This window comes from Vespa velutina, chromosome 24 (genome assembly GCF_912470025.1).
Source record: "Vespa velutina chromosome 24, iVesVel2.1, whole genome shotgun sequence".
In the NCBI taxonomy this organism is placed as follows: Eukaryota; Metazoa; Arthropoda; class Insecta; order Hymenoptera; family Vespidae; genus Vespa; species Vespa velutina.
The window spans coordinates 1,590,486-1,603,360 of NC_062211.1; the positions used below are offsets into that span (position 1 = coordinate 1,590,486).

Consider the following 12,875-nt stretch of genomic DNA (forward strand, 5'->3'; position numbering starts at 1 on the left):
AATGAAGTCAATGTGAGATAAAGAATAGTTTATTATTATTATTATTATTATTATTATTATTATTATTATTATTATTATTATTATTATTATTATTATTATTATTATTATTATTATTGTTATTGTTATTTAAATATGTGTAATAAGTAATAACAAACAAAGAAGTAATACATTGTCGCTATTATTAATATGTAGATATTTATATACTATATTATATTACTTTATACTTCTTTTTGTGTGTGTATTGAATAATTATACTTCTTTTTTTTTTTGTATGATATATGTTGTGTTAAATAATTAAAAAAAAGAAAAAAGATTAATAATATATTATATACAATATTTATAATATATTAATTAATAATATAATAATAATTAACAAATATTTAATTTATTATTATTATTATTATTATTATTATTATTATTATCATCATCATCATTTAATATATTAATAGAAATAAAAAATTTCGTCGTACTATTTAAAATAGAAAATTAAATTTTTTAGAAATATTTCATAGAGAAAAAAAAAAAATATATATATATATATACATATATATATATATATATATGAAATATACTTCCAAGAAAATAAAAGACAAATAGAAAACAAATAAAAATCTTCATAGAATCGTCGGGAGCTTTACAACTTCCGCTTCTAGTTTTACTTCTCAAATATGTGTATATATATATGGATATGTATCATATACAAGTTTTATTTCATCTTATCTCGTAAAACGATCGATATACATAGTCGAGAATCTCGGTTCGTGTAAGTACTCACTTACCTTACGTTCGATTTTTTCATTTGTTCAGTCAAAAATTTCTTAATATCCATTTACTAATATTTAACACACGATATTCATTATATATTAGTTATATATATGTATATATATATATATATATATATATATATGTGTGTGTGTGTGTGTGTGTATTAGATAAAACAAAATGTTAAATAAATAAATAAATAAATTAATTAATAAATAAACAGTTAATTAATAATCATGAATACTAGTCGGTTTATGTTTCTGATTAAATATTAAATAAAAATCACTTCTATTTATTAATTAACATTAAGTATAATATTTCGTGAAATAAATAGATCAATATATATATATATATATTTTTTTTTTTTTTTTTTTTTTTAAGTAGTATAAATAATTAAACGTCAGTATTATGCCAATCAATCAGATTACTTACCGATATTTTATTATATTATATATACTGATTTTATTTAATTCAATTCTATCTGATTTAATAAAATTAATCGGACGTTTAAAAATACACGCTGATGCAATTAATACCAACAGCCGTATGAGATTTAATATTAAGTTCTTAAAACTTTTTTCGTGATTTAATTTCCTTCTTCTTTGTCTTTCTCTCTCTCACACACATACATACACACACACACACACACTCTCTTTTTCTGAATATGTATTATATAGTACAGTCGTATATTATTCGTTAGAGAGGGATTGTACTTTATGATACGGTTTCGTATTTGACTTTCATTTTTTTTTTTCTTCTTTTTTTTTCTTTTTTTTTTTTTTTTAACGCTTGACACATCCAAACGGAATTTAGTGTCCCTTCCTTTCTTCGGATTACGCGAACTAAGGCAGATTAGATAAAGTGGAAGGTCTACGACGATAGACATTTCTGTTTCTTTCTCTCTCTCTCTCTCTCTCTCTCTCTCTCTCTCTTTACCTTTTTCTTTTTTCTTTTTCCTTTTTTTTTTTTCCACAAATTTCCGAATTCAATCATAAGAATTATCGATGAGCTATAATAAATAAAATAAAATGAAATGCAATAAAATAAAATAAAATAAAATAAAATAAAATAAAATAGTTTTGGTGATTTCGGACAAATATATTTTTAGGAAATAAAAATGAGAGAGAAAGAGAGAGAGAGAGAGAGAGAGAGAGAGAGAGAGAGAGAGAGAGAGAGAGAGAGAGAGAGAGAGAGAGAGAGATAAATAAAAAAGTTTGATCGAATAATCGAATTTCCATAGGAAATACTTTTGTTTGTCATTACTTTCTATGTATTTCATATCAGTATATATGTATTTATGTTTGTTCTATGTACGTATACGTATACATATGTATACGTTAAATGCCAGGAGATATCAAGGCGCGTATGATAAAGCCACTTACGGTATAAATACGTACTCTGTATGTATCCAGTGTCAGGAGAGGAGTACAAAGCACTCGGTGACTTCGACCGAAAGGGAAGTTAGCACGATGAAACGCTACGTTGTGTGTTACCTAAATGCATCCACGAACAGTGGTGGTGAACTCCTTGATGTGGATGTCACGTAGTACAAACCACACGAAGAACCGATTCGGTAAACGGATGTTGTTTAAGAGTATCCGTTCTCTTAAAATTCTTATTCTCCGAGAAGAGACAAAGAAAAATAGGGATAGAAAGAAAGAGATAAAGATAGAGAGAATGAGAGAGAACGAGAGAGAACGAGAGAGAGAGAGAGAGAGAGAGAGAGAGAGAACATCAACAACAATAACAATACAAATTTAATATAATATAATATAATATGTTATACGTCTGCATTATTTTTTTTTTTTTCTACTTTTTTCACTTTTTTATTTATTCCTTTTCATTTATTTATTTATTTGCTTATTTATTTCTTTATTTTTTTTTCTTTTTTTTTTACTTTTCATTTATTTATTTAGTTATTTCTTTTTATTTATTTATTTATTTATTTATCGAATTTTTTTTATTTATCTTCTTATTCTTTTATCCTTTTTTATTGTTTCTATTTATTTAGTTACTTTATCTATTTATTTGGTTATTCTTTTTTTTCTTCTTTATTTTGCTTTTATTCATTTAAAATTTGAATGAAAAAAAAAAAAAAATAATAAAATAAATAAATAAACGCGTTTTATTCGTTTAGTTGAAATATGAATTTATAAGGAAGCTCGATATATTTATTTATTTATTTATTTATTTATTTATTTATTAAGATTAACTATGAATTTATTAAAAATGAAAAGGAATATCTACGCGATACGTTCGTTTAATTAAAATTTGAATTTAATAAAGAAACGTGATTTATTTATTTAATTGAAATATGAATTTATTAAAAGCAAAAGGAAAAAGAAAGAAGATAAAAGAAATCATATGAATTTATTTATTTAATTAAAATGCGAATTGAAAAGAGAGGAACGATATTTTTACAATTTAGTTATTTTATATTATTAATGCGTTTGATGTTATTTTTTTTATTTATAGAACTTTTTTAATTATAATAATAATAATAATAATAATAATAATAATAATAATAATAATAATAATAATATTAATAATAATAATAATAATAAAAAATAATAATTTCTCTATGTAATGATTTTTATTTGTACGAGGATTTTTAAATTAATTGAAATGATATCGAATTAGATAAATAATAAACACGATATATATATACACACACACACACACACACATATACATATACTTATAGTGATATATTTTCAAGATATTTCTAATCATGATCACTGACTGATACGTCATCTTAACATTTCGAATTACAAAATATTTAATAATTTACAATTAGATACGATTTATAACAGTGGTTCTCAACGTGAAATAACTACGCTTTTATTATTTTTAAGATTATGCGAAAAAGAATTGTATAATCCATAACTACAAATCATTTTTTCTTTTTCTTTTTCTTTATATATATATATATATATATATATATATATATATATATATATATATATATTATGCAAATACAATTTAGAAAAATTGATTGCTAAATGACAAGTCAGAAAAAAAATTAGATTATCCTAGAAAATGACATGCGACCATTCACACAATCACACACGCATATCAGCGTTTCCCAAACGTTACCTACGATGGATCATCTTAAGTAATCTTAAAATTTTGATCTATCAACTTGATTATCATATAAGATGAATAAATCATCAATAATAAAAAAATATTAAAGGAGTGAGAAAAAATAAAAATAAAAAAAAAAAAAAAAGCGAACAAACAAACAAACCTTTACTTTTCCATATTTATTACGTAATGCACAAAAGTGATAATATTAATATAAATTAATATTAATTATTAATATAAGTTTGGGAAACTCTGACACACACACACGTACACACATACAAAAATACATACACATGTACACGTACATACACATACATACATACATATGGAATACTTATTTAGTTTTTCTCACGTAGGATTAGATCTATTTAAAAAATGGTGTTCGACTTAGGAATGAACGGAGAACGTGAAAGAAGTCCGAGGGACTTGGAATGAGTATTTCTCACTCTTTCACTCTCTCTCTCTCTCTCTTTCTCTTTCTCTCTTTCTCTCACACTCTCGTACACACTCGTATATACTCTCTCTTTCTCAGATGCACGTAGAATGAGTCATGAGAGGCATCCTAGCGGTTGTTCCGCCTTCCTTGGAATTTCGTCTCATCCTGGAGAGTCAGTCGGTGTCGAATGGACGAATTCCTATTCCCTGTGAGAAGACGATTCAAGATGACGTGACCCATACACATATATATACACAAGCACGTGAACGCGCACATATGTTTATATATACATATATATGTGTGTGTGTATGTGCGTACGTATGTATGTGTATATATATATATATATATATATATATATATATAGAGAGAGAGAGAGACAATTCATACATATATACATAAACCATAGATCTCTTTTCGGACAGGTTAAAATGGCGCGTCTATGGTAATGAACGGAGTTAATTATTTCCTCCCGTTGTTAGGTGTCGTCGACCTCCCTGAGAATAACCTCTCGGAGTCGCACTTAGTTGGCTCGTTTTATGAAACTTTCGACCTCGAATCGACACCACGATTTTTCGCCTTCTATAAAAAAAAAAAAATAAAATAAAAGAAAAAAAAAAACACGACGACCGACAGTATTATGTGCAAGGAAAAGAAAAAGAAAAGGAGAAAGAGAAAGAGAAAGAAAGAGAAAGAGAGAGAGGGAGGGCAATGAAAAGGAAGTATTTAGAAATTATAGAAATATTCGAATCGATTCGATTTATTTTTGTGATAAATATAAATCCTCGTGATGCAACGAATTATTTTTAGATAACGTATGGATTTGATAAAAAAAGAAAAGGAATTGATATAGTAATAGAAAATTTTTCTAAATATATGCATGTGTCTCTCTCTCTCTCTCTCTCTCTCTCTCTCTCTCTCTCTCTCTCTCTCTCTCTCTCTCTGTCTCTCTCTTTCTGTGTATATGTATGTGTGTATATGTGTATTTGTATGTTAATATTTCTGACAATATTTCTAATCTACAAAGATTTATATAATTAATATTAAAGATTTATATAATTAATAATAAATATAAATTGATTGCACTAATATATTTATTATTTTACTATTATTTATCAATCTAAATTATCATATTATATATATATATATATAGTAATAAATTAATATAATAATGAATATAATAAATATATATATATATAATATAATAATAAATAAAATATATATATATTTATATATTTATATATTTATAAAAAGAAAATTTCAAGGAATAATAAGATTACGTGAGAGAAATAGTTAAATTCAAATACATTATATATATATATATATATATATATATATACACATATAAGTACATACGGATGCAAGTCCAGGGCAGCTAAGCTTCTTAAGAGGGAGCTTACAACTTGTTGTCTCGTTAAACTTTCCGTCACGTAATTAGACACTGGGTTTCGTACCTCACAAACGACACTTTATTATCTCCCTATATTTTCTTATGTAAGCTCGAATATGCAAGCTTCTCTCTTTCTCTTTCTCTCTCTCTCTCTCTCTTGCACACACATACGTCGTTGCATTTTTACAAACACCTTAATACATATACACACAAACAAATATAGACAAACATTCAACAAATATCAAACTCATTTTAATAATATTCAATTTTCGCGTTGCAAGTTTTGAAATATTTCAATTTTTTTTTTTTTTTCTTTTTTTTTTTTCTTTTCAATAATAAAATTTTGTATATATATATATTTATAAATAAATTTTGTATATGAATTTATGAATGCATCGAAAAATCAAGAGCCATTAAGGAAAAAAGAAAAAAGAAAAAAGAAGAAAGAAAAAAGAAAAAGATTTCTTTCATCGAGAGACGTGTTGAGACGTATGAAGGGTTCGAAAAAAAATCAGACATAAAGATAAGAAGACGTGCAATTTTTTGGAAGGCAGGTGCATCGGTCACGCGCCTTATGCACCTGCATCGTGACCGTGACACCTGCGCGTCAGCTGCCATATATATATATATATATATCTTTTTTTTTTGCTTCATTTATTTATTTCTTCTTTCTTTTTATTTATTATTTTTTTTTTTTTTTCATGAATCAGCACAAGACGATTTTTAATTCGCGAATATTTTCTTTTTCAAATTTTGATGAAACATTTTATATACGTTTAAATAAATCGTAATAATAATGGCCGCGTTTATTTATTACGCAAATACATACATATATATATATATATATACATACATACATGGTACATAAGGCAATACTTTTGCAGGCTCTTAAATACTTGAAATGTTAAATCCGCAAGCCCCTACGAATGATTCGTTTCCGGGGGTGGAGGTGCGGGTTTGGAATAGGGTAAAGGGGGTGAGATGGAGTGAGGTATCATTTAAACGATGGAACGATTGTTTTGAACAATCATGAACGTGATCTCGTAGAATGAACCGAAATTGCACTATCCCTCTTACCTACGTGTATAAATGTCCAAACGAGTGGGACTAAAAGCACCCTCGATCATTAACCACCCTCGTTCTTCAAACTCCTTCCATCAATGTCTATTTCTCTTATTCTTCCTTTATTCATTTTTTTGTTTCATTTAAACGATCCCTTTTCCACGTTCACGTTTTTATAAATTATAATATTATTGCATCATTGAAAATGGTATTTAATTAATTTTATTGTTTTATTATGATACGCGAACAATAAAACATTAGTTTTAAACAATTCCATTTGTTATATACAACGTTAATTTTTTTTCTTTCTTTCTTTTTTATTTTATTTCTTTCTTTTTTTTTTTTTTGACGTTCTCGTAAGCCTATTTACAATATCAGAATATTTCGTTAATTCGCACGTTTTAATTGTACTAAAATTTATATTACAATAAATTTATGATATAATACAATGTATGATATGTAAATTATTATATCGAAGATAGAAGGAATATTATCGTATTATAAAAATATAATATAGTAACAAGCAATATCATGATAAATTACAAAAAAATAATACTATTTAGTATAATAAATACATAAACACACACACACACACACACACACACACACACACACATGTATATGTTGAGAAAGTTTAACCTAAAATTTCTAAGAATTCAAAAAATTAATTGGTAAATTTTTTCGTCACTGTAAATCGAAAAGAAGAAAAAAGAAAAAAAAAAAAAAGAAAGAAGAAAAATGAAAACCAATAAACAAAAATCTAACATATCTACGATTAATTACAATTGTGATCGTATAGATTGAAAATAAACATTGATAACAATTGATTTTATTTATTGATAAGAGAAAGAAGATTACGATAAAATTATTACATGTATATACGTATGTACATACATGTGTATATTATGTACATCTGTGTACTATGTATTCAATCGACTAAGATTTAAATGTCAATCTTCCTTGTAATACCAGTAATACCAATCAGTTGGTTAACAGGTGGTCTGTTAGACAATATCTCGATATTCCTTTGATTTTCACCTTGCCAATTCAATCCAGTAGAGGAGCTAGCCTGTTATATAGTTATCACTATTATCATCGATTTTATCACGACATTGGTCATTCTTCCGTATGCATCATATACTATTTATTCCGTGATAACGAACTTGAATGCAATTTTAATGAAACATTTTCTTTTAATCACTTTTTATTTTTATTCAATTTATTGTCAGAGATAACGCGCGTATTCCACGATTCAATTATCAGAGATTTTATAATCTTTCTTTTTTTTCTTTTTTCTTTTTTTTTTCTTCTTTTTTTTTTTTTTTTGTTTAAACCTAATTAGAAACTTTACTCCGTACTGCTTATTTCATTGGATTTATAATTTTTCGAAATTTTTAATATATATTAACAAAAATCGTATTATTATTATTATTAATAGTATATATATATATATATTATTATTATAAATAATTAATAATAATAATAGTAATAATAGTAATATTTCATAATTATTTATATGAACAAATCGATGTTACTTTAATTTTTTTTTTCTTTTTTTCTTTCTTTTTTTTTTTTTTTTTACATATAAAATAAAATGGTCGGTTTGAATGACGTTCTGTTAAAATTTATAAAAATATATCCATGTTCCATTGATCGATATATATATATAGTTAGAAATATGTACTAATAATGATCTTGTATAATATATCCTGCTTTATTTATTTTTTTTCTTTTTTTCTTTTTTTTCAGGCTCAAGCCCCGAGTTCGGGGTGGCGGATATGACGGTCATCAGCGATATCGACGAGACCGGCATCAATCGGAATCTTCAAGTCCGATACGAGAGGGACCAGATATATGTATCCTTTTTCTTTTTCTTTTTCTATCTCTTTCTTTTTTCCTTTCTTTCTTTCTTTCATTCTTGACTGGTTCTTCTTCACTGCTGATTTCTTCAGAATGTACGAGTACAAGGGCGAATATATATATATATATAATGAAAAGAAAGGAAAGGGAAAGGAAAGGAAAGGAAAGGAAAGAAAAAAAAAAATATCGAAGAAGGAAGAAATCGTCTCGTAAATAGTCTATAGAAATGGTGAATCGTAAGAGACGTTCTTTAAGTATGTATAACATCAAACTCTCACAAAATCCTACTTTTACTCTTTTCGGAAGTATTTAAAGGATTGCGCCACTCTCTCTCTCTGTCTGTCTCTCTTTCTCTCTCTCTCTCTCTCTCTCTCTCTCTCTCTTACTTACTCTTTCTTATATAGGAGTTAAAAAAAAAATTCTTTAGGAAGACACGAGTATCGTGACGTGAAAAGGATCAAGAAAATAAAAAAGGAGGGTTAGTGTGTGAGGAGGGATGAGTTAGATAGATGGTGATAATGGTGAGGGTGTGGTGTACGAGGATAGGAGTGATATAAAAAGATGATTATTCACGAGAGTATATCGAATGTATTTGTATTTCAAAATGTATGTCACGTTTTATGATACGAATAATTTCGATACGTACAAAACGTTAGTCGACATTAATATTTAAACGTTTAAAAATTTTTCGATCTATCCAAAGAAAAGAAGAGTATGTATATATTTTTTTTTTTTGATAATCACGATTATAATGTTAATATCATATGAGATTTTTAATTTGTTCTTCTAATGAAAATTCAAAGTCACGATGTAATACGTTTCATAAGTATCCATAGATGTAATATCGTAAAATGTCATCGATCATACAAAATTGTACAATAATTTCTTTTTTTTCAAATTATTCATTGAAATATTTAATTAATTAATTGATTGATTGATTGATTGATTAATTAATTAGAACAAGGATAGGACGTTCTTTCGTAAGAAAAAAGATTAAAGATTATTTCATTTAAGGTTTTACCGGAAGTCGGGTATTTTTTTTCCCTCTCTTCAAATATCTTACAATTGAAATAATGAAACTATTCTTAACACACACGCACAAACATTTCATTATATTATTATTTAAATATATATATATTTTTTGTTATTGTTCCAAAGAAAAAAGATATAAAGCTGGATATTTATTTATTTTTAATTTATTAAAATTAGATAAAAAAAAAAAAAAAAGAAAACAAACAAATCAGAAATTTTCTTACATATATATATATATATATATATATATATATTTATTTATTTATTTATATACATATATATCTAAATTTGATTGAAAGAAATTTGATTGTAAGAAAGGGTTGAAGTAGAATGAAATAGAATAGAATATAACAAGATAGGGTAGAATAATAGAATGAAAGAAAAGAAGTTGGAAATAAGGAAGGAATATAAAGTAAAAGCAGGAAAAGAGGAAGAGAGAGAGAGAGAGAGAGAGAGAGAGAGAGAGAGTGAGAGAGAGATAGAAAGAAAGACGTATGAATTTTGTAGGGGTGGGGCATTGCTCCCGGGTTAGTTGGTTGCCATGGCAACAACCCCAGTCAGCTGGTGAACCACCCCAGGGCCAGACCCATTCATCTCCTCGTTGGTTTGCCGACCCAACGACCGACACCGACGACCCACTGTCGTTTTTGCTTCCCGTCAACCCCTTTCCAACCCCCTCCCCTTTCCTACGTCCCTTCCGTCATCTCTCTCTCTCTCTCTCTCTCTCTCTCTTTCTCTCTCTGTCTTTTTTTCTCTTTCTCTCTCTTTCTCATTCTTCGATTGTAAATGACAATTTATATCGTGTAAATTGAATATATCAATATATATATATATATTATATATACATAGAGAGACAGAGAGAAAGAGAGAGAGAGAGAGAGAGAGAAAGAGAAAGAGACAAATCAATTCTCTTTTTTTTTTTTTTTTTTAGAAATTATGTGAAGAAGATATGTGTGTGTGTGTGTGTGTGTAATATATCCAATATATATAATTTCTAAATAATTAATACTTTATCAATTATATATTTATCTGTTAATATAATATAATAATTTGATTGGATTATATTTGATTTAAATTAATTCTTTAATAAATTTCAATTCATTTTTAATTATTTCTATTAATATTACGGTTAATTATCAAATTGAAATATAATATTCGGCTATTATGTTATTCGAACAGATCGGGATTTGAATATCATTCGTTTCTAATGTAGGATTAGTCGAATAATCGATATTTAAAAATGGGAATTATATAGAGAGAAAAAAAATCCCGTTTCGACTGTTCGATTCGATAAGATCGTTTAAAGTAATTCGTTAATGAATATTTCCTCATGTGAGCGGCGAATTATTGTTTTAAACGCGTCCGTTTCACAATAGGAGAAAAAGAGAGAGAAAGAGAGAGAGAGAGAGAGAGGGGGGCGTGTAGGTAGGTAAGTAGGTTGCATTTGTGTGTATGTGTGTGTGTGTGTGTGTATACGTGTTATCACAGAGATCGTTCAGAGAAGTCATCATAGAGATCTAAAGAAATTGAGCTAACAAATTTTTTTCCCTCATCTTCTTTGTAACTCACTTTTGTTAGTTTTGAGCCGTACTCGAAAATCTATGAGTTTGATATTAAAAATCATTTTTTTTTCTTTTCCTCTTTTTCTCTTCTTTTCTTTCTTTTCTTCTCTCTCTCTCTCTCTCTCTCTCTCTCTTTTTTTTTTTTTTTTTTTTTTTTTTTTTTTTTTTACGTATATATTTAACTTTTAATTAATCGGCAGGGAAAAGCAGATTGATTTTTAATATCAATTTGGGGAAATTTATTAATTCTCTCGGTCCTGCTACGCATACGCATACGCACACACACACACACACATATTTTATGTTTATATAAGATATCCTTTAATTTATTAATAAAAGTATATATATATATATGGTGTGTGTGTGTGTATTTGTTATCCTTATCGGTCCGATATGAGTATGACTGGCATTTTTTGTTTTACTTGATTTTTATCTTATTTTCTTTTATTATATTCCTTTTTATTTGAAAAAGCTTTCATCTCATTAATAAAAATTTCTTAAAGAAAAATAAAAGCAATGGTTATAAAAATTCAAATTGACACGTTCCTTCAACTTCTTCTTCGTCTTTTTCATCTTCGGTCATCTTTTAACTATATAAATACGTGCATACGTACAAACATACATACGCACACGTACACACACATATGTATAAATACATATACATATATATATATATATATATACACACGCATATAGGCGAATAGGAAACAGTAGGACAGATACTTGGAGGTAGAAAGGGGTGGTAGCAGTGCGCTCTCATTAACTTCTCGCTAGCAAAAGCGCTCTTAGCCGGCTTCAATTGCTTTCGTCGAGTAGAACGAGCTCGCCCACCTTTTAGCGCAACTAAAAGAGAGACAGAGAAAGAGAGAGAGAAAGAGAGAGAGAGAGAGAGAGAGAGAGAGAGAGAAATACGAGGGTCAGAAAACCGGATGTACAGTGAGTCTCGAGAAGCTAGCATATCCCGTGTTTACTGAAGCCGTCGAAGCGAAGAAATTGGGCCATGACAGGGTGCAAAGGGTTAAGAAAGAGAAAGAGAGAGAGAGAGAGAGAGAAGAACGGGACAAGGAAAAAAAGATTGAGGGTAGTCGAGAAATATTAAGGGTGAACATTCGAACATTGCATTTTTTTCTTTCAAAGTTTCTCGAAATAATACTCTTATCGCACGACACTAACATATCACTTTTCTTTCGGATTATTTTACATTAGATCCATTGACAAAGAGTTAAAGATCATGTTAAAGATATAATTTTATAATTCAGTGAATGGGGATGTGGTAGTTTAGGGAAAAAAAAAAAATTACAATGGAAAACAAAAAAAAGGCAAACCAATCAACGATCGTTTTCATCATAGTTCATCGCTCATGATCGTTCTATTGTATCTAATTAATTCATAATTAATTGTGTTCCAATTGTCAAGTAGATCTTTTGGAACATCAAAATTGGAACGTCATTGATTTATGACGTCAATGTTACATATATTGTAGTAATATAATTTATAAACAAACATATACATATATATATATATATATATTTATTTATTATTTATTATATGCTGGTCAAAAGTTCTTAAGTGATATTAAAAATTAATTATACCTTCTTGAGATTAACCTTTGAATTTTGCAGTTAGGCTTGCAGATAATGATAAAAAAAGAACAAAGATTAGGCTAAAATTAGTTCGAAAAATAATAATT

The 12,875-nt window shown here is 27.2% G+C and overlaps 1 protein-coding gene across 5 annotated transcripts in view; it reads left to right on the top strand.

Moving 5' to 3' along the window:
• LOC124957102 (myosin-VIIa) overlaps positions 1-12,875 on the top strand; it is a 44,526-nt gene that overhangs the window by 10,077 nt on the left and 21,574 nt on the right. For 4 of the 5 annotated variants that reach the window (XM_047513795.1, XM_047513793.1, XM_047513794.1 and 1 more), the window contains one exon: positions 8,481-8,587. In XM_047513795.1, the coding sequence (XP_047369751.1) occupies positions 8,510-8,587 (78 nt within the window). In that variant the 5' untranslated portion in view covers positions 8,481-8,509. The other variant, XM_047513797.1, reaches the window with a different exon arrangement.